Below are 27,421 nucleotides of genomic sequence, written 5' to 3' on the forward strand. Positions count from 1 at the left end.
GACCTAGAGAAGGGGAGGAATGCCCAAGACCTAGAGAAGGGGAGGAATGCCCAAGACCTAGAGAAGGGGAGGAGTGCCCAAGACCTAGAGAAGGGAGGAGTGCCCATGACCTAGAGAAGGGGAGGAGTGCTCAAGACCTAGAGAATGGGAGGAGTATCCATGACCTAGAGAAGGGGAGGAGTGCCCAAGACCTAGAGAAGGGGAGGAGTGCCCATGACCTAGAGGAGGGGAGGAGTGCCCATGACCTAGAGGAGGGAGGAGTGTCCATGCACCTAGGGAAGGGGAGGAGTGCCCATGACCTAGAGAAGAGGAGGAGTGTCCATGTACCTAGGAAAGGGGGAGGAGTGTCCATGAAACTATGAAGAAGTAGGGGAGAAATGCTTATGTAACTACAGAGAAGAGGGGAAGACACCCATGCAACTACGGTGGGGGGCGGGAATTCCTGTGTAACTACAAAGAAGAGGGTGGGGGAGCTGGTCATGTAACCACAGAGAAAAAGGATGGGTAAAGGTGAATTCCAGAATAGCCAGGAGGCGATGAAATGTCTAAGGAATATAAACACTGAAGATTCCAAGGTTAAGAAACATCTAAAGCTTCCTGCATGGGAGACAAAGACAATAGGTCCTTGTAAAGGACAGAAGTGAGCACCAATTGGAACCACAGCACAAGAGTCAAACCTTCAAACCTCAGAGACGGACATTTCCAATCCCAACTCTAATCCTCACCTGTGCTCAGTTACTTTCAGCCCTCAGGAAGCTGCTGGACAAAAGGTTTAGGGTGGGCAGGCTAAGAGGACAGTTGGTTAGTTTTGCCAGCTTGACAATCTAGAGTCACTTGGGAAGAGTGTTGGTGTCAGGCTGGCCTGAGTTTGTATACACTAACTGAGGTGCCCAGACTCAACCTTGGGGAATAGGTCCTGCACAATAACAAGTACATTTCCTCTCTGTTCTTGACTGTGGGTGTTACTAATGTCTTCAAGTTCTGCCTTGACTTACACTGACTCCAGGCTTGTAACTTTGGAACTGAAACTGAATAAGCCCTTTCTCCCCCAAGTTGCTGTCTGTCAGGATATTGTATCATAGCAACAAAAAATGAACCTATGACAAGGAGCAAGGTACAGGTAAGCTGGGTGTGAGTAGCCAGCAGGGAGTCCCAGTGGGGAGCAGTGGGGAGACCCTCTGAGCAATCACATCTAGCAGACAGATGTTCTGAAAGAGTAATCCACAAAGAATAACAACACCTACAGAAGCCTCGTTTTCACCAGAAAACAACAAAAATTGCAGAATTATTCTAGAATGATATTTAACTTAGCAGGGGGCACGTGTACATAGCTGTAAAAATGTAAGCATCAAATAACAACAACATAACTAGAGATATAAAAAGGCCCAACTCCTAATCTACAGAGAGAAATCCAGATGTCAAAACGTGGAGATATGTCAAAGGGTAGACTTGCACTCAGGCTTTTGTGAAGACTCCTTCCCACAACACCCAACCTTTCCCTCCCCACCCAGTACCACACTAGGCACCTCTACCTCTTTTTCCTTGTGGGCAATAATATGGGTGTAGAACCCAGAAAGACCCCAGCATCCATCTATTGTCAGTGAAGAGGCACTGTGCTCAAGGCTCGGTGATCAGCTTTGTGTAGGCACCAGCAGATGGAGGAGATACTCAGGGGCCATAGGGTACTGCAAGGAAGAAGTCCCTGAGGACACAGTGATGGCTCCTGCTCCCTTACCTCCCTTCTCTACCGTGGCCAGAATCTCATATCCTGGCTATTTTGGTTTTCTAAATAGGAATATATATAAAATCATAGAACTGAGTGGGTGAGAGGAGTAACAGCAAGGAGCAGCAATGCTCTTGTTGAGAGGCAAGAACAGGAAGGCTGGGAATGTAGGCCACCACAGTCTCCAGCACATCCTCTCACCCGCACTCCCTGGAGGTTCTGGGAGTTTCCTGTCACTTTCCAGGGTACCAAGAGATGCACTTCAGCAATGGAAGAAATTATTCCACATCAAGAATAAGATTTATAAGATAATTTGAAAATGGGGGAAGAAATGTCAATATAAGATTTTATATTAAAATACAAAGGTCAAAGAACTGAAGATGCTGTAGGAGCAGCCAGAAAGCTGGGGCAGCACAGGGCATGAGAGGGATGCTGGTCTGCAATGTGAGCTAATCCATGCAGCCTACCGTTTCCACACCTATGGATAACATTAATTGATTTTAAGAAAATAGCAGCAGACATTGAGAGTCCACCTCATAGGCTGGTCACTGCTGCAGATATTCTACAGGTGACCTTCACCTTCATATCTAATCAGGGAGCCCCTTACTGGCCCACATTTCAAGATGAGGGGAGGAGAAGTGATTGCCAACACCACTTGGGCAGGACTTAGCCTCAGGCAGTGTGAAGCACACAGTCTAGAGTTTACCTTTGAAAGAAGCCAAGAAAGAATAATCTCATAAATTATTATGTGGAAAGTTGTGGGAATTCATCTATGAATAAACCCAGATAGTCAAAACCAATCAGTCTAACAGACATGAGTAAAGAGTGAGCATTTATTTTCTCATCTCTAAAACCCTATACTTTTCTATCAACAACACAAAAACGCTACCTAAACAGCAAGAGCAGCAGAAAAGAAAAAGTTGAGAAAAAAAATTGCAGTCACACAAACTGTAGTTAAAAAATGACTAAGTTTCCTTGATATATGAATTTGTTGGAAAACCATTTATCAACAGCCTGTTTCTCTCTAGCAGAGTCCCTCAAGCCGAGAGCCATGTCATTCCCCTTTGACTGATTAATTAGCCAATCAGGGGACATTTTTCATTGTGAGGCATGATGGTTTATTGCAGCTAATGTTTGGTCTCTAATGGCGACATATTAAAGCCAACTCGGCTATTTTAGCCCCGTGGAGTGACCAAAAGGAAAGGATAGGAGATAAATCAAAAGAGTGCCCTTCAGTTTCCCTTCAGTCCTTAACAAAACCCCCAAGGAGCAAATGGCTAGAAGTGAGCCTTTACCAATAAAGGGGAAAATAAGAGAAAGGCACAACTGCCTTCAAGCCAAGGTAGACCTTCCTGTTTCTGAGGAGCGGTAATTTATCCTCTGTGATTAACAGATAGAACGGACACCTAAAAGTCAATAGCTTACTCTTCTTCCTTTAACCAAAGTCTGGGCTCGATAGGAAAAAGCGGCTCTGCAATGTTTCTTGCTCACTGCAATGATTTCTACTGCGCTCTGAATCCAGAGCTAGCAAGACCCCCTTGGCCAGTCCCCCCCCTCCCCATCCTACTCCTGCCATACTACCCCGAGCCACACCACAGGATCTAAGGGGCTTCTCCATCCTGAGGCTTCTGACAGGCACTAACGCACAAGGAAGCAGAAGTTCAAATGCAAAGGAGAGGGGACTTAGCTGTTCACAGCCAGAAGAAGACATGCTTAGCACACTGAGAGATGGAAGAAGCAGCAGGTTATGTGAGTCCACACACAAACTGGAAGAACACTACCAGCCAAAGGCCCAACTAGCTGTCTATCAGAGTAGACACAAAAGTGCTCTGCCTGTGCAGAGAATACTACTGCTGTCATCTCAGCATGGGAGATGCAGTTTTATGAATCTTCACCGTTTCCTTCATTCCCTTGATTCAAAGATTACTCAGTCACAATGGCAAGCAAGGACCCCTCTGGCACTGGAGTTAGAGGTCTTTTCTATGCCAGAAGCACCGAAGCCCTCAAAACCTGCCTAGTTCTTTGTAGCCTTTCCTGCCATTAGTGAGATCAGGGTCTCCATGTGGGTGTTGGGTTTCTCAGTGCAGCAGTTCACGGGGGATGACTACTGACCTCATGGCTCCAGGCAAGCTCACACAGCCTCCAAAGCCTCATCCCATCCACACAGTCACTCTTTGGCAGCAAGCACTCTTAGTTCAGAGGTAAGAAAACTGAGTTTATAGATAAAATAGGAATATCCGAGATAACTACCTTATCCTCGACCTCACTGTCTTGAACATTCATTTCAAGATCTTTAACATCCACCCTTTAGAGAAAGAAGTGGACAAAGCCCAGCTGTCCACTATAAGAAACAAGAAAAATCAAGCAATGGTTGCTGGCAGCTCAGGAATACACGAAACACCTTGCATATCAGCACTAAGTCACACAGGTGATTTCATGTGCTTGTCCTTCAAAATCAAAGCTTAGGGGCTGAGGGCTCACAGGCCTTTTGGTCACTCTTACCTGTACAATACCCCTGCTGGAAACAGACCACGCTATATTCTTAGCTGCTAGCCAGTGGTCACTCTGGGTTGCTTCAATCCCTGAGCAACTGTCCCCAGAGATTCCCCATCATCTCCAGACTCCTAATCATCCACACAAACTCCCTTCTGTGCTCACTTGTGAACCACAACCACTTCTGCTACTTGTTCCAGTGCACAACACACATCCCAGAAACCTTTTTCACGACTATATCTCTGACCACTCCTCTAAATCACGGCACCCAGGCCTGAAGGTAACAAACTAGTCTGTAGGCAACAAACAAGCAAAAGGCACAACCCTCCCACAGAAGCACCTGGCCACACTCGGGCAGATGCCATGCTACACATCTCAGCTGCAGTTAATGTGGGGTCAGGTTGTATGGCCTACCTTCTAATGAGACTTAGACTATCTGAATCTGGATACTGTTATCAGAGGCCAAATGGTTACAAACATTATGGAAATCATTACTGAGGAGATGAATCAATTGTAGAACTCGTGCATTATATTGCATGTTTATGGACTTAGGCCAGATTTGTTCTAACTGAAAGGTTCTTAGCAGATCAGAAGTATATGCCTCTCTGCAGTGAGGACATGGTGGGCATGACCAAAGTGGGCACAGGATGCCACAGAAAGGGACAGTCACATCCTTTAAATTACTTACCAAAATCAACTTAGCTCACTACTACAGATTATTAGCATGGAATCCAGAAGAAATAGACAAACAAGCCTCCAATCCAAAGACATTTTAAGTAAGAACTATTTTAACATTCTGAAGAATTTTTATTTTTGTAATCATTTTTCACATAAGAGATTTAAGGTACTGCATCCAACCCAAAAAGAAAAAGAATGGTCTAAAATGCCTCATGAATCCAATCAAACAACAAAACAGGGGTCTGCTTGGAAGCAGTTTTCAGATCTAATGATCAGCAAGACTCAGCAAAGTACATGTGCAACATGAAATAAGTGAACAGACCTGATAGAAGTTGTGCAAAGAAAGTCATCATTAACTAGGTATTGTGAGTGTTGTACACAAGAAAGGTGGGGTTCTAATTCAGTCAGGTCATATGGTGAAGACATGGATAATTACTTGCCAAGAACCCATGCCAGAGGCCTGTTGTTTAAAGAAACAAAGTGAGACTGTTAGCAACACATTTCCAACCCTTGATACGGGTTCGGAGTATTTTCTCTAGTGATAAGGCTGAATCAGGAAGTAAGCTGGATGGAGGAAGGAAACTGGGAAGGTGGGGGAGGGAAAAAAATGAGAGGGGGAACAAACTAGGGAGTATCAGGAAGTTCAACCAGATAGGAACTAATGGAATTTGTTTTTTAGTGTCTCCACTTCAATCTGCAAACTGTGGGATGGACACACACACACACACACACACACACACACACACACGGAGAAAAATACCCTCCAACAACCCCCTCCCATATTGAGAATATACACATAATTCCTATTGGTAACAAGCTTCTCTTAAAGCCCAAGTAATTTCAATTCAGTATATCGGGCCATTTCTTTGTTTCCATGGAAGAAGCAGGTAGATCCAATTTAGGGAGCACTCTGTTTCACCTTCACTGTTTTCCAACTAATACAGCACCAAGCTGTAGAAAGGAAGAACTTGAAAACTAGACCGGTGTAGCCATGCATCCAGTGCATCCCAGCATAATGTATTTTACTACCATTTCTCTTGAGTAACTGGCAGTGTGTGATGTTCCTTCACCCATCAAGCAAGTTCCTCTGAATAGCCAGATACAGCCAGGAACTGTGCTCCTCCCAACAGCCTCTACAGCTGGAAGAAATGCTGAGCACCGGCAAAGCCAGCAGAAAAGTTAGAAGAGAGGCCTGATAGTAACAGATGCTTTAACTTCTACGGCAACGAGAAACAGGGACAGCCTGGACAAAATTGCCTTAAAGCTGATCTTTGACAAATTGTACTGATCTTTCAAAACATAAAGTAGCACAAGCAAATGTTCATTCACTAATCCCCTTTCAGGAATCTGCTATGGACACGAGTAGATGGTAGAAGGCAGGCTGATGAATACCTCCTAAAGGAAAAGATATTTCTAATACCAGCCCCAAATTTATGCAAGGCATCATTTAAAATTGATTTAACAACTAAAGCCTGATTTTTAAGAGGAAGTACAATAAAATTTCTATCCCCTACCATATGCCATACTGATTGGAGCACCTGCTGGGAACCCAGAACTGGATACAAAACAAGTCTTTTGTTTTTTAAGTTGTTCACTGTCCTGCCTACAAGTATTTGACAGATGAAAAAGTCCACGTGTACAATACAGTAGATAGATTTCTTCATTAGATACAATGAAATCATTAGGCACAATGTTTGGCAAAACATAAATTCAAGCCAGTGTTGCTATGAGGGTCAAGGGAGGAAAACACAATAATCCAAGTGAGAAGAGGAGCCAAAAGAAGTATTTTCAAACCAATCTGATCAAAGGCCTTTTGCCCTTGGCTGTGTAGACTGTTGTAAGTAACATGGTAAGGTTTCTTAGCAACACTTTTTGAGGACGGTGCAGCTGTACCACCCAGAACTCAAAGGCAAACCCAACAATATCCAAGACAAAAGGACTCTGCATAGGGAAACTTTGGCTTGCTGTCCTAAGCACAGTTAGATAGACTGTTTTCTGTACGCATGCGGCTGCACACATGGGTTTATCTCCTTGGCGTGGACATGGACGAGATGGCAGATTTCAGAATCTACAGACCAGTAAGCTCCACTAGTGGCTGTGTGGCACCTGGAGGTCTGTGACACCCAGCCACATGGTGACAGTGGAGCTGCTCTCTTGGTGCAGCTGTGTTTTCAGGGCTGCCCTGGTGTTCTTAAGCCACATTCCTTATCACACTGCAGTCCTCACCTGGGTCAGCTAGAGACTAAAAGAAATTCTTTCTCATATGAACAGTGTGTGTGTGGTGTGTGCATGCATGTCTGCCTATCTGTCTGTCTGTGCACCCATATGTATATAGAGGGATGGAAGTCTGAGGCTGACTTTGGGTGTCTTCCTCTATTGCTCTCCACCTTATATTCTGAGGCAGAGTCTCTCATTCAGTTTGCTATCTCAGGCAGCCTGACCATCCAGCACAGCCCAGAGATTCCCTGTGGCATGTTCACCTTCCCCACCCCGACGTTACCCACTAGCTTTTTATGTGGGCTCTGGGGATCCTGATGCTACTTCATCTATTGTGTCATTTCCTCTGATCTAAAAAAAAATTAAATCTTTTCTTCCACTGTCAGAACACATCACTACCAAGGACAGCCACCTTCCACATAACTCAGCAGCCACGGGGAGTCCTAGAAAACAGCTTCCTCCATGCTCACCCTGCTCTAAGAGCTAGGCAGAGAGGGACTGGGAAACCTAGGAATTGCCTAACAAAGTCTCTCCCATCATAGGTAATTCCCAAGTTTCTAAACATAATACCGAGTAACAAATAACTGCTACCCAGGGAAAAAAGACACCCGCCGGTCTGGAAAAATGCTAGAGATAAATAAAGGCTGTCTTTCTGTTCTACGGTCACCCCAGACCTTGCCCAGGAACCAATAAAGGAACATAAGCATGGCACCCCAGACTCACTGAGTTAACTATATAGCCCAGATTTTGTTAGATAAAACAAATTTTCATTATCTCCAGAAATTCAGCTAAAATCTTTAGTGTTTACACATCAGAATGGCATACCGGGCTGTCACTTACATTTGGAAATAGTGCAAATGTTTTGTGCAATACACAGGTCAATGGAATGATTCGGGTTATGAATTATAGGTTCATTTGTACTCCCCAGTTTTGAAACAAGCCATAATGTACAGAGGAAAGTGTACCCACTGCTCATCCCACCCCAGGATCTGGGGCTAAGGGTGGGAGTGGGGGCAGTAGTTGTCTATGATACTGGGGAGAGACAGACTGAGAACACGCAAACAGCACTACAACCCATGGCTGGGTACCTCAGCAGTTTTCTTGTTCTTCCTTTTCCCAAAAATGCAGTCCAGGTCTGTTTCGCTCCGAGAGGACAGATCCTTCCCTAGAAACAACAGAGCTTTCTTGTAAGACCATTCATTTCGAAATGAGAAGCCCAAGTAGAAATATGTCACCCTGGAAGAAAGCAGCTGGTAGCAGAGGGTCAGCTGCCGACTCTGGCCCCCTCACATTCCAACGCTGAGCACAACACAGACTACAACCAAAACTTCAGTAACCATCGTAAGACCACAACTGCCCAGTCCCCTCCTGACTGCAAACAACCTGGCACATGGACAACACAGAAAGCTCCACTCAGAAGTGACCCTCCTGCTTGCCGTGCCATTAAGTTGGGCCTTATGGGTGCTGGGTTCGTTCTATGCTAAACAATCCCATTTCCTTCAAAGAGAAACGGCAATTTACTGATGGTTACAAAACATGGAACTGAACATTCTGACAGGCTCATACCTCAAACCCTTTAAACACTCGCATTTACTGCTTTTTGTCACAGGAGCTCAATAATAACTAAGGAAAATTTAAAAGAATAAAGCAAATCAAAGCTCAATTTTTCTTTTAAAATGTTCTTACTTGTAATAGTTCTACCAGTTAAACAGAAAGCTACATGATGACAACAGGAAATAAATGGCTCTGGTAAGAGCAGGATCCAAAGAATCTATGATTCCTGTTTTAAAAACGAAACTAGCTCAACTCCAAACCCACAAACCACTAATTTAAAATTCCCTTTGGAATTTTAAACAGGAGCCTATGAGCAATCAGCCAAATCCATTCCCATCCATCAACTTCAAGGAAAGTGCATCTGAAAACTCAACCCTCCATGTAAAGCCTGCTAAGCTTGGAAAGAGAGGTCAGGTCACAAACAGGAATCCGGGTTTCTAGCTGGAAGCCAAGTTCCAGTCACCAGTTCCTTGCTCTTGGTTTTTTGCAGCAAACTGACTTGACAAAGTAATGTCATGACCTAGAAGGTTCTGGTTCACCGATTAGCACTGGGGCATTCAAATACGACACTGTTCAGTGACTCCATGAAATTGAAAAAACAAAACACCCTTCAATTAGATGCAAAACCAGGTGCCAGAACCAGTTTCAGAGGCAGTGGTACCAGAATAGATGGTGCAGTTGGCACGACCTGTTCCTGAGGTATGGGAAGGTTCCCAATGTTGCTCTCCTCCCATCAGAACCCCATTCAAAAAGGCCAAGGAGAATCCACCTAAGAACAGAGTGATGCTTATCACAAACTGTGGCACAGGCAATAAACCAGAGAGGGAGCACAGCCAACTTGCAGCTGCAGCAGTGAGAAGTGGGCGGCTTCTTGGGAGGCAGACACCTATCCTCAGCTGTCACCAGCGCAATCCATTTCCTACTTGCAAAGCACATTCACAGTGAAAGTGTAGCCCAGAAAAGTGAGTCAATTTAACTTGATTTAGAAACCAAGAAACCAAGCATGATGGTGCACACTGTCATCCAAGGACGCAGGAAGCAGAGACAAGAGGGTCAAACATTCTAAGTCAGTGTGCCATACAATGAAAGAAACCCCAATTCCAAAGCAAGCAAGAACCTCCAAACCACTGACCGATTCCCTTCAACCCAGTCCCTAAAAAGAGGTGGCATCCTAAAAGAAACAAATTCATGCCTCTTTTTTATAACAATTTCATTAAATGTAAAAGGTCAAAGGAGAAAACACAGGGCCACAGTTCACAACTAGTATGTGAAAAAACAAAAACACCGAGATTCAAGTCAAATCTCAGGGTCAAAGGGAAGCTGCCAAGCCAGTAGAAGTGTTCAATGGAGGTGCTAGGGTTTCTACAGTTTTGGTGTGGGCTCTTGGACCAGAAATTTCTATCCTCTAGCAAAGTTCACTGAAGTAAATGGAGAAACCAGGGCTGTACAGGACTTGCTCTGGATTTAATCTGGAAAACAGAGGAGAAATGAGAGTTAGAGTCCATTGAAGAAGAAACCTGTAACAGGGCTAAATGGGAAGACAGTGGGATCCTGAAATTAAGAGTCAACAATGGTCCTGGTTGAATCACTTACATACATTATGAAATTATGAATAAAATACACATAGTAAAAATTAACTTTAAAAGGATAGTAACTTCAGAACTATGGTAAAATCAGAACGAAAACTGTGGACAAATAGATCTTTGACATGATGACAAGCAGAAAAATTGAACAAGGCAGAAAACATGTTATCTGTCTAGCTGTGACTGTTTTAGCTCAGCCATAACTGCATCTCGAGAACCAGGAAAAAAGGTTTCCAGGAGCCAAACAGACATAAGGAAGTCCATGCAGGGCAGGGTGTAGGGTTTCACAGAGGAGTCACAGGTTTCCCATCAGGTTTTCCAGAAGAAGTGTAACTCCCAGAGTTGACAAAGGCCAACTCCATCCTCCAGTCTGGCAGCTGGGAAGCAAATAGACTATAACACACAGATATAAAATTAATGAACTACAGCTGCAGCCCAAGCCCAAAGAAATGCTGTCTTTGTAAATATATTTGCAAATTTAAAAAAAATGAGATCTCCTGGGTAAACTGGGGGGTGAAGGGAGGTGGCAGAGGGGAGGGGATGGGGGATGGGAACATGAGGGAACAGGATGGTCGAGTTGGAGGAGGGACAGAGTGGGAGAGCAATGAAAGAGATATCTTGATAGAGGGAGTCACTATGGGTTTAGGGAGAAACCTGGTGCTGGGGAAATTACCAGCACTCCCCAAGGATGACCCCAGCTAAGACCCCTAGCAATAGTGGAGAAGGTGCTTGAATGGCCTTCCCCTGTAATCAGATAGGCGACCACCCTAACTGCCATCATAGAGCCTTCATCTAGAAACTGATGGAACCAGATTCAGAGATCCACAGCCAAGCCCCAGGCCAAGCTCTGGGAATCCGAGCCTGCATGGGACCAAACTAGGCCCTCTGCATGTAGGAAACAGTCGTGTAGCTTGGTCTATTTGAGGTGCCCCTGGCAGTGGGAACAAGATCTATCCCTGGTGCACAAGCTAGCTTTTTGGAGCCCATTCCCTATGGTGGGATGCCTCCCTTAGTCTTGATGCTGGAAGGGCTTGGTCCTGCCTCAACCTACTGTGACAGGTTTTGTTGACTCCTCATGGGAGGCCTTACCCTTTGGGAGGGGGGGATGGGGGATGGGCTAAGGATGAGGCAGGGAGGGGGCAGGAAGAGGGGTGGCAGGGGAACTGTGGTTGGAATGTAAAATAAATAAAAACAAAACAGGTTTATCTGGGTAGCTTCAGTTATTTCAAATTTTATTTACATAACTCAGCCAGTAAGACTAAATTAAATAAAAAAGCAATGCCCCTTACAACCATAGTCTTACTGTGGGAGGAGCTAGATTTTAAACAAATATGGTTGATAGTAACTTAAAATTACATAATTATTTCAAACAAAAGCCATCAAGTAGAAGCTACATGAAGAAGTAACTATGCATCAGGACTAAAATGATATAGGCAGAATTTAGGCAGTAGCAGATACTACAGTACCATTTGCTCTGGCCAGGTATTTTGCAGTTTCTTTGAGACAGGGTCTCACTATGTTGCCCTGGCTATCCTGAAACTCGCTGTATAGACCACTAGGCTTGCCTTGGATGCCTCTGCCTCCCCAGTGCTGGGACTAAGGGCGTACACCACAATGGCCAGCCCTTGCTCTATGAAGGTCATGTGCAGGCTATACAGAGTGCCACCTTGCTACATTTTAGTTTTCTGGAAAACACAGGGGCTTACGATGTGACTCACTCTTACTAACAAAGGGAACTAGAAACTTTCATTGTTAACTTTAAGGTCCTCTTTCCACAAGGTTGGAAAAGCGTGAGTTCCATACAGAGGGTCATGTCTCACAAACCACAGACCAGAGTCTAGCTGGACTTCATGGCAGCTTGCAAATATCTCCTCATGTTACAGAAAAGGAAACAGAATTTGAAGGAAGGGAAATAGTTGGGGATGTGTCTGGGAGAGCAGCAGCCAGAAGCCAGCTTCCTCTGACCCAGACAGGATCCTTTAAGACAGTTCATGGTTATCATTCACACCCAGAGACAAGACCAAGTGAAAAGAAACAGCTTTTAAGAAATGAAAGAACACCACCTTCCACTGGACAGTGCAGATGGTGGGATCTGCTATTTCCTGTCCTGCCTGGATTTTCACTCCTTTTCCTCTTTCTTTCTTATTCCCAGCCTTTGGGTCCTCTGTTTCCTGACACCTCCTCTCCTTCTAGCACAATACACCTCCAGCTGTCTTCTCTGCACACCAAAACCTCCTTTCTTCACGAGCAAGGCTGTTAAATGTACAAACCTTCCTGTGAGAGAGAAATGAAGGCATAATGCATCAAGAGGTGACAGGGTCACCAGCAAGGGAGTGGCTGAACTAGAAACAGAAAACAAGTAGACACAGCCAGTATCCAGCAGAGTAGAGCACCTTAGAGAGGTTTCTCCTAACTCCAGCAAATGCTTCGGATTAAGGCAGGCATGCAGTCAGGGACTAAAGGACAATCAGAAGACTACATTAATTTGGAGGGAAAAGAAAAGGCTGTATGCCGTCCAAATCTGCAACAGCCTTCTGCAATGTCTCTAGTCTTCCTGTAGCATCTAACAAAAAAAGAAAAGCTGTTTAAGGGGCTACCATTTCTCACCTCCAAAGGACTATGGGGACAGTAAAGCAGTTTTCTGTCCTACAGCAGGTTATGGTATGGTAGAGATAAGCCCTGGTTAGACGCCTCAGAGGCTTCCAACAAGAGCATTTGCCTGTCAAAAAGAAAGGGATAGCACAAAGGAGTTTAATTAAAACCACAAGTGGAGAAGAAAAGAGACTCCAGTTCTCCCACAGAGCTTAGCACTCTGCTCCTGAACCCCAGGCTCTGCCGTACCTTTCACGTCTTCCAAGCACAGTTCTACTTGTTGGGGTCCTGGCCCTAAAGGACAGCTACTGTCAACAATGTCCAGTCAGACTCTGTCTCCCAGTGCTACTCAGGCAGGTTATGGGATAACTCCCCCAAATGCCAAGACCAAGATGAAGAGATATGCCTTTCCTGGCACAGAGGCAGAAAGAGACATCCAATATGCCAAAGAACAATCAAATAGTGACGGGATGTCACAGAACAGTAACCATCACACCTAACATTCATAACGTACTGCATATAATAGATAGCTTGTGACCATATGCAGAAAATCTGGGATTTGTTTATAGTAAGGTAAAGGCTTCTCATCTGTACACGACTGCCACCTAATGGCCACAGAGAATAGTTGTACTCACAATGAGCTCCATGGGGAAGGTGTGATGAGCAAGGCAGGGCTTACTGCCCAACTTCCAACTGCCCCATTCCTCAACACCACCCTGGCCACAGCCATGGGATGCCTATAGAGATACTCCATGAGATGGAGAACTTGCGTAGATGATCCCAAGGGTCACCTTAGGACTATGAGTCACTACAGTGAAGACTTTGATATAATTAATGAGCCATACTGTCAAAACAGGGACTATCCACCACAACCACTAAGAACTGAAAGAAAGTATACAAGCTGTAAAATTAAAGAATAGAAAATTTAAATTATCTTTGATTTAGCTACACAGAATTCCCATTTTCTCTAAACAGACAGACTTTCATCACAGCCCACACAGGACCTGCACAGTCTGAAGCCTCCCCTGGGCTCCTCTTGGTACCACCGCACCCCAATTTGCACTTTAGTAAGATGTCTGGCAAGTCAGCATGGGCACTGAGCCCCTGCCACCCAGGGCTGCCGCAGATCAACCCACCAGGCAGACCAGACTGCCCCATTCAGGACTTCAAACAAGCAGCCTGTGCTGCAGCACTGGGCAGGAGTCACAATGCCCCAGGAGACCCAGTGCCAACACACACACTTCACCAGGTGAATGCCTGCTCTTACCTTTCGTGAATTTCATATAATGAACCCGGTTTTTGGAGGTTTTAGATTTTTCTTCAAGGCTAAAAGATTTCTTTTCCTTATTGTCTGAGGAATCTGTAAAAAGAAGAAAAACATTAACCACCATGTAACTCACTCTCTGCATGAAAGGCTGATGAGTTCTTACATACAATTTTATGGATGTGCCATCATTTATTACCAAACCATTATCAAAGGATTGGGATTGGTTTTTAAAGTATAGATCAGGCAAGGCTCTCTCTAGTCTATAAAACCCTTAAAGAAGAGAAATGAAAATATGTCTTCATACCAAAATTTACATATGACTATTCACGGCACTTATCCATAGCAGTACACCACCAAGGTCACCCCAAAGCCTTTCAATATGGCTGAGCTCACACTGACACAGCCTGATACTGGAATATCATTTAATCATCTGCAGTAAAGAGTGGTGGGTTAATCCCAACATGACCACTGAACCACATAACAGGTAGCCATGCTCTCCCCCAGGAGCTCCTAGGAATTTCAACAGAATGTGAAGCAGAGCCAGCTGTGAACTGTGAAGACAGGTGCTTCAGCTTTCACAGTATTCAGCATGGGTTACTGGGAGTGCACACCCTACACCACTGTGCTCAGCATGCCAGTTTCCCTCCCAAAATATTTAAAATAACGAGTGGCAAAATATCAGAAGGGCAATATGCAGTTTCTATGAGAAAGTGCCATCACAATGCTAATGTAGACCTGTCAGGACATGCCTAAGTGTACACAGTTTCCCGTGTGTATATGCACCCATGTATGTATATGGGTACTTATTCACATGAATGTCTGCATGTGTAACTGTGCACACGCATGTGGAGGCCAGAGGACAATGCTAGGTGTCTTTCTGCATCTTGATATACTTCATTTTTTGAGACAGGGTCTATCACTGAACCTAGAACTCAGTGACTGGCAAGGGTGGCTGGCCAGTGAGCACCAGAGGTTCTCCAGTCTCCGTTCTCCCAGTACTGGAGATAGAGTTACACACTGGTCTTTTTGGCAAGGTTGCTGCTGATCTGAACTCAGGACGCCACTCTTGTGCAACAGGTGCTTTATGGACAACAATCTTCCCAGCGCCTGCTCTCTTTTCTGTTGGTGTGATGTGGGCTGGCAATTTACACGAGGTTAACACTGAACTTCTGATCCTTCCACTCTTCCTCCCAAGCGCTGGGATTATAAACACCCATTACACCCGTATGTGTAAAACAAGGGAACTTTAAAAATGAAATTTTTATTTTCAACATTTTGATTTTTATGTTCTACAACATGACAACACAGTCTGCTTAGCTCAAAGACAAACAGTTTGAAGTTACCAAGGAATCTTAACAACAGAAAAGAATACTAGGTTCTTATGCCATCTACCACTGGATGCAAGCAATCTGTGGCTGTGGTGAAAATTCATGTGGATGAAGACATCACATTCAAAAAAGATGGCACAGTAGGAAAATAACCTGCTAGCTCTCCAAGTCTGTCCTGGGAAGAGGCCTTCCCCAAAAGGAATCTTCTGAAAGCGCCTTTCAGTTCTGGATGGCAGTGGAGCCACAGACAAGAAGCTACTGGCCCCCTCTAGTGGTCTGGACTGGAGTTATCTACAGGTGAGCAGCTGCAGTTTTGACATCACTTAAAATACTCCCAGCTGTGGGCACCAAGGAAAAGGAAGCCCAGGGAGATTAATCCTGGAGGAGTATGAAGAAGGCAAGTGTCATTTGTGAAGTCAGTCACAGCCTTCCTGAAAAAAACTCTCAGTCCTCTGGGACCTTCGGAAAGCCCACTGCCTTAAACGGTCCAGGGGATGGGGGTGTTGTTGCAGTGACGCTGCTCAGCTTTGGCCATCAGTGAGGGACAAAGGAGGCCTGTCCTGAGTGAGACAGGGTCCCGGTACTACTAAAACAGTACCTCTCACCTAGGAAATGGTGATCATGATACCATCAGACTGCAGGAGACAGAACCTCTATCCATGCAGCCCATCCAAGATCTCTGTGAGGTCTTGGAGCAGATCAATTCTGGAATTCTGTGGCCTGAAAATCACAAGCACTCTCTGAGGAACCAAGCACTAAGAGTAACAACGCCAAACCTAATGCACAAGGCTTCTCTGGTTAAGAACAAGGGTGTGAGCATCTCTGAGAAAAGGATCCCAGGTTCAAAGGTCCATGCGGGCACTGGTGGTAAAGGCACCTCACACTTGAGTGATGCCATAGTCATGACCCTTAGATCACCAGATACTCACTAAGGTGAACTCTCTGGTGACCAATCTGCCACTTTATAGCTAACTTTCATTTTAGTCTTTATGTAGCATTAATTATATATGCTGTATTTTAAGTCTGCCAGAAAGACAAGTAATGTTCACAATTCTTTTATCATAATATGTGCATAGCATACAGATATAATTAAAAACCTATACAGTTAGCCAGGGTGGTGGTGCACACATTTAATCCCAGTACTCAGGAGGCATAAGCAGGCTGATCTCTGTGAGTTCAAAGCCAACCTGGTCTACAAGAGCTAGTTCAAGGACAGCTAGGGCTGTTATACAGAGAAATCCTGTCTCAAAAAAACAAAAACAAAACAAAAAAAACCCCTATACAGTTGAAGAATTATAAAGTGAACCCCTTCATCACTACTCCCAGGGTTAGACTACCAGCACTACCAGTATCTAGAAGCAGTCATGTGCCCTTCCTTGGCTGTTCGGACCCTGCCGTTTCCTCCCAGAAAACTAGGCATTCTTTGCTGTGGGGCACAGATGTCCACGCTGCAGGACGTGCAGTCACAGTTCTACATCACCAGATGCCAGTAACATGCCCATAGCTGGGATGAGGACAGCTCATTCAGTGACAGACAGTACCATTAGGATATAAACAAAACTGAGTCCTGATAACGCTTCCATCACCCAGCTCTCGGATCAGAAAGGTCTACAGCAAAAGTGATTCTGATGGGGGGGAGCAGCAGCGATAGTGTCCTTACCTGCTGTTTCCTGACTGTGGCAAGTGTTGAGTGCTGCCAAAAGCTGGTTGAAGTCATCCTGGTGAGCAATCCAGTTGTCCTGGAAGCACCAAAAAGTATGAGCAGCAAGCCTAAAGCTTACTATGCTGCTGACACAGAGATATAACAGAAATCTGGCCATTAATATGAAATTGTATTATTTTGCAGCGAAGTCTATGGTAAAGCCTTTGTGTCTGGCTTTTTCAGCAAAGTTGTTGCTATGTTTGGGTTAGTCAGCAGAGGCTGAGAAACTGTTTTGAGACTGTTGAAACCTTGAAGAATTGTTGTCTCTCTGGAGAATTGACCCTTGGTGCTACATACACCTGCATCAACTTTGGTCCGAAGACACTCCTGGCAAATGTAGAGTTCTTACTTTTGATTATGGCTAACCACAATTTGTGTGGGTCATCTGCCCTCATGAGCAGCAAGAGCAAGATAACTTTGGTAGTTAGAACCTTTCCCAGCTCCAATTAACCTGTATATCTATGTTTGAATAAAGTAAGTGGAGTGAGCTAGTTGGGTATCAATTTTTTCCAAGAAGGCTGTAATTCTCTGCTCTTCTGGAAAATTAAGGCTTAGCGTCTTGATGAGCTTCTCTCTCTACTGTGGCACCTACAACCAACATCAAGCAATATTATTTAATAAATTTAACTGGATTCAAGAAATAATATAAACTTGAAATAAGATTTAAGCAGATCCATATAAAAGCTATAAACTTGGAATAAGGTGTAAGCAGAGCCAAATAAAAGCTGGAGAATCTAGGTCAAAGCTCAGTAGTGGAGTCCTTGCCTAGCGTGTATAAAAGTTCCAGGTTTGGTCTCCAGCAACACAAAGTTGACAATATATATTTTAGAGGAACCTGCTTGGAAGCTCCAACCTGTATTCCAAAGGTATATGGCTCATCCACAGTTAAGTTGGAGCAAAACAAATCAACAGGCAGTTTGTTTGCTAAAAATTACACTTAAGCAATATAAAATTAGTATTTTCTCACACAGAGAGACTATTGGGGACTGGAGATATGACCCGGCAGTTAAGAGCACTGACTGCTCTTGCAGAGGACACAGATTCAATTTCTAGCACCCACATGGTGGCTCACGTCTGTCTTTAACTCCAGTTCCAGATGAACCCACGCCTTCTTCTGACATCCATGGGTACTGCAAGCATGTGGTACAAACACATATGCACAGAAAAAAAAATACCCATATGCATAAAAGAAAATAAATTCGGGGTGCGGGCGTGACATACACCATGGACATGATAAAGACAAGGGCAGCGAGAGCATGGCCTCCTCTATGTGCAACACAACTTGGACTATTCTGCTGAATTCTGACTACTTGTGTCAGCAGCAACTTGGCAGAATTCTGTGGAAGGACGCCCTAAGTCTCTGAATCAACAAGTTCCCACTTGTAAAGGGTTCACTAATAATGATCTCTAAACAATATGAACCAGTGGGCAACAGGGTTTTTGAGTAGAATTTGCCCATATAACTTTACATAAGCATTTCTTATTAAGAAAGCTTAAAAGTTAAGGTGTACAAATAGGTTTATAGAACACAATGCTTCTCCTAAGAACATAAGTATAGCACGTTTTGTGTTTCTCAAATCAGCACTTACACCTTATAGAAACCCTTTCCTTAGTGGCTAAAATTTTAGCTGTTACTTCAGAAAAATCTTAGCTGTTCTAGTCAGAAATACTAAACTGTTCTAAGCAATTCAGTTTACATAAAGTCATTCTCTCAGTTTCTTTTCTTTTCTTTTCTTTTTTTTTTTTTTACTGGATTCTGTTAGCTACAGGAGTTTAGGACAAAGCTCCCAGCCTGACTCTGAATGCAAAGGAGCCGTCGGTACTAAACATGATGAGTCTGTCAGCTGCTGACTTTCAAGCACAGAGTCTGTGTTCAAGAGGCTATGAGACTAAGGGGAACACAGAGACAAGACAGCTTTCCTACATCACTTCCCACTCTCAAAGCCACCTGCATTAAGAAGACAATATTAGGGTTTTATTATACTAATATTAGGGCAGAAGTAAAGATAAAATTTGGTTCTGTTCTGAAATGAGTATTTTTCTGAAAAGACTTTTTACAAAATTCAGCCATAAAACAGGAGAGCCTTTCTAGGCCATTAAGTAAAGGCTTCAGGAGGACATGCAAGGCGGTGAATGCATGCCACAGGATGAGGACAAGCTAAGTCAAGTGCTCTTACATCTTTCTTCACCCAAAGCATGTACCATACTCTTGATAAAAGACATTCCATCTACTTGCACGAATTTCAGTGTTTATGTTGACACAGTCAACTCTGCAAAGAAAACACACAGAAGCTGCTCACTTCATTATTGTTTGTAGCTCCGAGTCCCAGGTTATTGTTCTTAACTTTAACTTTAATATGTTCTGTGGCTCCTTGCTCCTGAGCCCCCAAACCCTGTGGAGATTAAAAAGAAAGAAATCAAATATAACCCTATCAGCTACAAAGAGAAATTGCCTCTTTCTTTCTTTACTATTTATTCAAGAGACAACCCAGAACGATGGTTCTCAACCTATGGGTCAAACGGCCCTTCACAGGGGTCAACTATTTATAACAGTAGCAAAATTACAATTATGAAGTAGCAATGAAAGAATCTTATGATTGGGGTCATCACAACAGGAAGAACTGTATAAAACAGTCATAGTGTTAGGAAGCACGTGGAGCACATGGCATTTTGTGACTTAACACTACAACACAACATCAATTAAGAAGGTGGAGGAGCATTCCAGGTTCCTGGTCTCACTTAGCTCTCACTCCGAAGGTTGTGTGCCAAGTGCAGGGACTGTAGATGAGAAAGTCCTCCAGGGAGGCTTCAGCTAGGTGAATGGAAAGGAACAGAAAACAGAGACTGAACATCACAGGACCTTGAAAGTTGGAGCGGAGATACAGATTTTAATCCTTGGAAACATCTTCAGCAAGCGAGCAACATGATCTAAAGTTCAGTTTCAAGACCCTTCTGGTTGTTATATGGAGAAATGGACAGAGGAGGAAAGAAGGGAAATGGGAGGTGGGATTGTTTGGATGCTTGGGTAGTTAGCATCATTTTTAAAGATCAGGAAAACCTGGGAAGGACAAGACTTGAGGGGACAAGAGGTTCATAATAAAAAATAATCTTGAGATGGTCCCTCAAGCATCACAGCCAGGAGGCATAATCCAATACACGGTAATTACTGAGATTGCCTGCGTGGAGTATGCAAAGTGGCTCCTCAGCTCAGAAGACTAGAGGAAGAAGTTGGCCATGATGCAGAGGTTGCTGAGGTGATGCACGAGGTGAGAGAAAGGGAAGTGATGCTACCACGGCAAAGTTCAACAAAGCAGCCAACATGCGGAGCACTGCTAAGGGTGAGGCAGTTTAAGGATACCGCACGCCCACTGGATCTGCCAACTCTGACAGAAGCAGAACGCACAGTTTCACATTCGAAGCTCCATTGCAGCCAGGAGTAAGTGGGATATTTGAGAAAGCAAGTATCTATTATGAAGGAAAATTAAGTACCATTCCTGGAAACACAAAACTGAAACCTAAGCATGATTCCATGTGTAATGAATTAAAAGATATCTAAGAAGGCTACTAATACAGCAGTAACCAGAAGACCTGGCATTCAGTTCCAGTCTAATTTTACCACCTGGTCACAATTTAGTTCTCCAAAATCAATTACGGGTCTAAAGCACAAAGCTCTCCCAGACTCTAAGATGGCTGTCTTCTGATTCGCTGCCTTCTGGCATGGCATGGATACTTTAAGACTTCCGATGCAATACCTTTCCTTTAGACCACCCCATCTTCTCAAGCATCCTCTGGCCAAACTTGGAATCATCGTTACTCCACGCAGTGTTTCTGGGATCCACAGTCCATTTCTGCTTCCGCCGACCTGCAATTGAAAAGGCATTTCATCAGCACTCCGTCTTTACCTGGAAGAGCACATGCAAATCAGCACATGCTTGCGTGCTAACAGGATATGTTCAGGGTCCAAGGGGCTAAGAGAATCTTCCCCCTGGCTTTTCCTGTAACTATACATTCCTAGCATATAAACTGACCTTATAAAATTCAAAGTAAAACATTCCAAGAGAATGCAAACTAAACACCTGACAGACTACTATTTTAGCCTTCCACTTCCAGTCACTGGCAGCAACCAAAGGCCCTCTTGTCACCGCCTTCATACTCACTGGCAGCTGCAGCAGCCACAGCAGCAGGTGCAGTCACCCCGATGCTCACAGCTTCAGGTTATAGGCTAAATGCCACACAAACAGCAGACACTCTTTCCACATTACCTCAATGAAGGGAGATCTTCTTACCTTTCTACCTTTCAGATGAGAAAGCCCAAGTCTAGGAGAACAATATCTGCCTAATGTCCCCAAGTAAAACCCAAACCTTTTATACAAACCAAGGTCCTATAGATTTCAAAATTTATTTGGGGCTGGAGTGAGATGGAGATTCATGTAGTGCCCAGGCTAACCTTAAATTTGCTATGTAACTAAGGATGACTTTGAACTCCTGACCCACCTGCCTCTATCTCCCATGCCCAGATCAATTTATATTCTTAATACACAATACACAAGTCATTATGACCTTAGGGAGAGTTAATAGTGTATCATGATTAACAGATAATATGATACCTCCCTTCTTATTAAATACCACTGAGCCTCCAGAATCCGTGACTTCACATTCTGTTGCACTGTGGTATTTATTTCCATCTTTCATGTGTCCTTTTACTCTCTATCCCTTCCATGTCATATTCAGTTATTCATCCTTATGCTTCACTGCAGAGGAAAATAAATCACTTTGCCTATAGCTGATTAGAAATGTGTGAATATACAAATGAATGAGAAAGAAGGAGAAAAAGTAAAAGAAGAAAAAGGAAAAAAAACAAGAAAGGAAAGAAAGAACAGCTGAAATAAGGGAACTGCTTTGGGTGTCATGGAAACTTTTCTCTGAAATGAATATAAATCAATAACTGACCATTAAGAACTCAAGTTCAGGCTGGAGAGATGGCTCAGAGGTTAAGAGCCCTGGCTGCTCTTCCAGGATCCCAAGTTAAAGTCCTAGGCACCATATGGTGGCTCACAACAGTCTACAATGAGATCTGGTGCCCTCTTCTGGCCTGCTGGCATACATGCAGGCAGAACATGGTATACATAATAAATAAAAAACCAAAAAAAAAAAAATCTTAATAACTCTTAAAAAAAAGAACTCAAGTTGTATTGTTTGTTTGTCTGAGACAGCCTAGCTCTGGTGGCAATCCTCTAGTCTTAGCTCCACAAATGCTGGGGAATCACAAGCAGGAGCCACCACATTTGGCTTCACTGTGACAATTTTGAGGAAAAACTACAACAGAAAAAGAACCCACCAGGCAAACAGAACAAGAATCTGAACCTCCAAAGTCACCTGTGGTCAGGTAAGGAATATGGAGGTTGAATGTCATTCCTGCTCGCCCACTGCATGCATGCAAGCACATCATCATCAACAGCCTCATAACCCAACTGAAAATGACATGACCTCTAGTCAAAGGGCTCACCGTGTTGTAGGTAAAACCAAAAGGGAACCTTACCTATACATCCCCCAGCAAACAAGAAACCGTTCCCAAGCATGCAGGCAGGAAAACAAACAAACACCACAAGCCAATTTGCAGTGTTATGCCTTGGGGAAAAAAGGTGATCTAAAAACTTGTTCCACTTAGTTAAAAAAAACAAACAAACTAGTATATACTCAGCACAACACTATCTTGTGAATGAACACAGTAAAACCAGCCGTATTAGCTGGTGTTCTGCATGTCTGTGCCCGATCCATGTCTGGAGAATGCCTGCCAGAGGTCACTGACCAAGGCTTGTAAGGTTCCTTCCCTTCCCATCAGAAATACATCCCTGCTACATACTTACACAAGATGCATTGCCATGCTACCTAAGGAACTGGCTGCCAGGTCAGTGGTCCTTCCCTGTGTCCCACTGCCAACACTCCAAACTATTGAGGTAGTCACCTCGCTTAAGATTTGTAAGCCTTGGCTGAGGCAGAAACTAGCCCAATTTCATGGAAGCAGAGACCAGATGAACTGCCTGGAAGAGGGTGGCATCAATTAACCTATCTAGAAAGGACACCCTCCAGTCCAACTACTGGGCTGCCTGCAGGATGTGCAGTATGCTACATGAAAAGAGAGTGGGGGTAAACTACAGAGGGGGCCAAGAGTGGCAGTAGGGTAGGCAGAGATAGGGAAGAAGAATCACTAAAACACGCTTTGTTCTAAAGTGCCATGAAAATATCTCTTTACATTCCTTGATAGCTACACAACTTCCAGGAAAAGTCAAAAGACAGTTCTTAGCGCCCATCACTCGACTGCCTTCTGGTGGCAAGAATCTGTAGCTACACGTATCATTTCAAAGTGAAAGTCGCCACTGAGGAGGAGAATTAGTGGACTTCAGAGTGATGCTAAGTGTCAAAGACAAAGAGGCAAAGTCGCCTCTAACCGCGGATACCCTCTCGGTCTCGCTCAGAACCGTTCACCAGCCTGCACTCCCGCCAAGGGCTAAACAGTGCCCTACACTTGTAATCCTACTTTTCTTCTCAGGGAACAACACATCTTGGGCAGTTTAATTTCAGAGCCTAAAGCGATGCTACGGGACCCGTCTTTTCGGAACCCCAGGTCACTTGAGAGAAGTGAAAGAATCCTCCCAGGTGACCACGAGGGCCAGCGCACGGGACAGTCTGAGACTTACTGTCCTGAATCTCCGAACGCACACGTAAACGTGCGAAAAGAGCCTTTAGTACCAGGAACAGAGTCTCGGGGACATCTGTCCCGCGCGGGCCCGGCAGTCACTGCGGTCCCCACCCGGAACTTAGACACCCCGGGGCCCCGGTCACCCTGGTGGCCCGTGCCCGTCAACCCATCACTCGGTTGCCCAGCTCGGCCGACACTCACGCTCCGCCAGCATCGACATTGTCGCAAGTTGGCCGAGCGCTGCCTCTGGTCGGAAGCCCAGAGGTTATGAGGAGTCTGAAGAGAGGATGAGGTAGAAGCCTCTAGGGCGCGCACGCCGGGTAGAAGGCTGCACTGGGGCGCGTACTACTGACGTCAGCTGTGCGCGACTCGCTACCAACCACGTGAAGCTGAGGGGCGGGGCCGCCTTGCAGGATTGAGAGAAGCGGATTCGTTCCAGCGCTTGGCCAGACCTCGTGGTACCCAGGCACGTCACAGTTTAACTCTGAAAGTGGGTGTGCAAGCAACTTTAGAGCTGTTCGCAGGTTCTACCATGAGGACCTTTAAAGAGCTGGAGAAGCGGCTGAAGAGGAAGGTATTGGCACTGTGGAGGGTGGCCTATGTTCCTCACACTCTACCCCTGCCCATTGGGAATGCCAAGAGAGGAGGGAGGGAGCGAAGGCAGAAACAGACATCTAGCTGGCAAAGGCAAATGAAACACCATGTTTTTTTGTGCTCAACGATGGAGTAATGGTAACCCTTCCATGGTCTTCGCTGTGACAGACTTAAATCTCAAAGGCCTTTCCCAGCTCCGTTGCTCAATCGGCCACACCTGGCATTTGCTGAATGCATCCTGTCATATTCTGTACCCGTCCCCTTGCGTTCCTTTCTCCTCCAAACGTGTGACCTCAGCTACCCCTCCATGCTGTTTATCTGTTTTTCCCCTATAGGGAGAGACCTTCAGGGCCCCTTTCTTTGTCAAGACTTCAGCTTCCAATCTAGACCTTAGTTTTTCTCACATGCTTGTTGTAGCCATGCCTTCAGCACTGGCTAGGGCCCTGTCCCTCCCAGGGGCCCTTTTTCTCATTTCCTCTTCTTGGGAAGGTCACGTTCACTTTTCATCAGACTCAACAAGGCCCCATGTAGACCCCACCACAGTGAGTGCAGCCCTTCTAGGACGCAGTGGGCTGGGGAAATGAAGTGGTGTTGTTTAGTAGCTGCTGTGGGGCAAGAGCTCAGAAGTGGGAGTCGAAGGACCTGAGAACTGGGCATGGCTTTGCCCACTTCTGCTTACCTGTGAGATGAGGAGGTTGATGACACTCAGTCAAGGACCATATGCTTGACCGTGGGTTATAAACAAGAAAGAAAAGGCAGTCAATGTGGCGTGTGACTGTGAGGCTGGGTCTGACCAAGCCACCTCTTTAGAACTCCCAGGCGTGTCCAAAATCCTTCCTTTCCCATTGCCAGGGTTTCCGGTCAGGATCACCAAACCCAAGACCCGACAAATGGAGGGCTTCCAAACAGGAGGGCACACAGGACCATTTCCTTACACACAGTGAGGAGACAGGCTTTGTTGTGTGGCCTCTCACTCCTCTCTGGAGGTTCTCTACAGGACAAGGAGGATTGGTCAGTACGTGACATTCCCAGTGAGTGACATTCCCAGTGAGTGGTCTTGGATCACAGCATCTGCTACCTTTGGAAACCTTTGTTCTTTGTTTGAAAACATCTTTGGGGGGCACCGTAAACTTCTATTGTCCGCTTACCCCTGATTATGAAGAACCTGATGGACAAGTGTGGAGAGGTTAGAAAATAAAGCGTGTAATCAGTGCAGGCCTGGAGTCTTAAGCAAGCTGATTCGGACACTGTGGGGAACTTGCTTCTATCATGATTTTGCCCAGAGCAAAAAACTAGTCTTGGTGATTAAAAAAAAAAAAAAGTAAACCAATAAATTAATCATCGTAGAAATAAGGGGCAAGCAGAAAAGATCCTGAGATTATCCGGCATGCATTATGTAAACATGTTCTGTAGCTGTAAGAGTGAAAGGCCTGGCCTCTGCTATCCTGATTGACTCTCCGGGAAGAGAGCATGTTGACATGCTTCATCTGTGCCTCACACAGTCATTCCTCCTTCATTATTAGTGTCAGTTGATGGGGATCGGAGCTCATCCGTACATAACCTGAACTTGACCAAGCAAGGGATTGCTAAATCCTTTCCTATAACCAGCCTTAGTGTGCCGTTCCCAGGAAGAAAGACCTTGCTGGGTGGAATGCCTGAATCCAGGTGATTTTTCAAACCCCAGAGGTAAAAAGTAAAGATGGCACACTTCAAAAACAGAGAAAGAAAGATGGATGAAGGGAGGAGGGCAGGAAAAAAGGAACAGCTCAATTTCTCCCTTTTTGCCATCAGAAAAGTATGCTTATACTTGCCTCATTATTACATAAAATGGCCAGGGGCTGATAAAGCTCGGAAACCTGCTAGGGATGGGGTGGCAGATGACAACAGTTCACCCAGGTAGCTGCAGGGATTGCTGGCAGCAGTCCTTCCCACAGCCCCAACTGCCAGGGACAAGGAAGCTTATTTTTCTCTTAAGTGTCAAAGAGAAGAGCAGACATGTGCTATCATGAGATTAACACACATGTTGGCACCTTCATCCCCAAGGAGATGGCGTGAGTACGTGGGGCCTCTGGGGGTTAATATGATCACAAAGAGGGAGCCTTGGGACAGGACCGGTGCCTTTAGGAGAGAGAATCCAGGTTTCCTCCTCTCTCACAGACTCTGAGAAAGCAGCAACACGACAGCATCTGGGAATCAGGAAGCAGCCCTCACAGAAGCCAGATTTGGTAACCACTGGACCCTGGACTCAGCCTCCAGAACATTGAAGGATGCATTTCTGTTATCTCTGAGCCAGTTTCAGTGTTTTGTTACAGCAGCTCAAATGGACTAAGACAGGCAAAATTACACACTGGCACAGAGTAATAATCTTTCATTCCAGACCCTTATTTCCAAAGAGCAACGACCCAGGAAAGGGTCTCTTATCATTCCTGGGATGCAAATATTTAGGAAGGTGAATACATTCACACTTATAGGAGGAATTTTAGTTTAAGAACACCAGTACAAGCTTCCTACATAACCCAGCCCCTCTTTAAACATCTATAAGCCAAAAATTGCCATCATTCAGAAGAATTTTAGGAAAGCCATTTAGGGATGAGTGTATCAGAGGGAATTCTTATCATTTTCCTGGTACACATGTCTTCAAATTAGCTCTTTCAAAGGACTGATATTATGTTATTGGCAACTGATTCATTTCTAAAATGCTGGCTTGAACCTTGAAACAATCTGGTCATCAGCTCCTGGACCAGGGTCATATGTTCTTAGAAGAAAAGACTGGAGATGGGGGGGAGATTTAAAAGCAAAGGCAGGCTTCCTCTTCCGGTGTTTCTCCTGGAAAAGACCGATGAGGTGTGTGGGAAGGGGAACATAGAAAGATAAAGGGATAGGGCTGGAGCTGGCTCAGTAGTTAAGAACAACTCTTGCTCCTGTAGAGGACCCATGTTCAATTCCCAGGACTAATGTAAAGCAGCTCACAATTGCCTGTTTCTCCAGCT

At 44.8% G+C, this 27,421-nt stretch overlaps 1 protein-coding gene across 2 annotated transcripts in view; it reads right to left on the reverse strand.

Annotated features, from left to right (window-relative positions):
* Nucleotides 1–24,195, reverse strand: part of Pinx1 (PIN2 (TERF1) interacting telomerase inhibitor 1) — a 62,079-nt gene extending 37,884 nt beyond the window's left edge. The window contains exons 1-6 of one of the 2 annotated variants that reach the window (XM_005355528.1): nt 24,039–24,195; nt 20,890–20,999; nt 19,438–19,530; nt 17,096–17,174; nt 14,108–14,200; nt 8,200–8,276 (exon numbers count right to left, since the gene is read on the reverse strand). In XM_005355528.1, the coding sequence (XP_005355585.1) occupies nt 8,200–8,276; nt 14,108–14,200; nt 17,096–17,174; nt 19,438–19,530; nt 20,890–20,999; nt 24,039–24,057 (471 nt within the window). In that variant the 5' untranslated portion in view covers nt 24,058–24,195. The remainder of the gene's footprint in view (nt 1–8,199; nt 8,277–14,107; nt 14,201–17,095; nt 17,175–19,437; nt 19,531–20,889; nt 21,000–24,038) is intronic. The other variant, XM_026783300.1, reaches the window with a different exon arrangement.
* Nucleotides 24,196–27,421: the final 3,226 nt, after the last annotated feature.

This window comes from Microtus ochrogaster, chromosome 17 (assembly GCF_000317375.1).
Source record: "Microtus ochrogaster isolate Prairie Vole_2 chromosome 17, MicOch1.0, whole genome shotgun sequence".
NCBI classification, from domain to species: Eukaryota; Metazoa; Chordata; class Mammalia; order Rodentia; family Cricetidae; genus Microtus; species Microtus ochrogaster.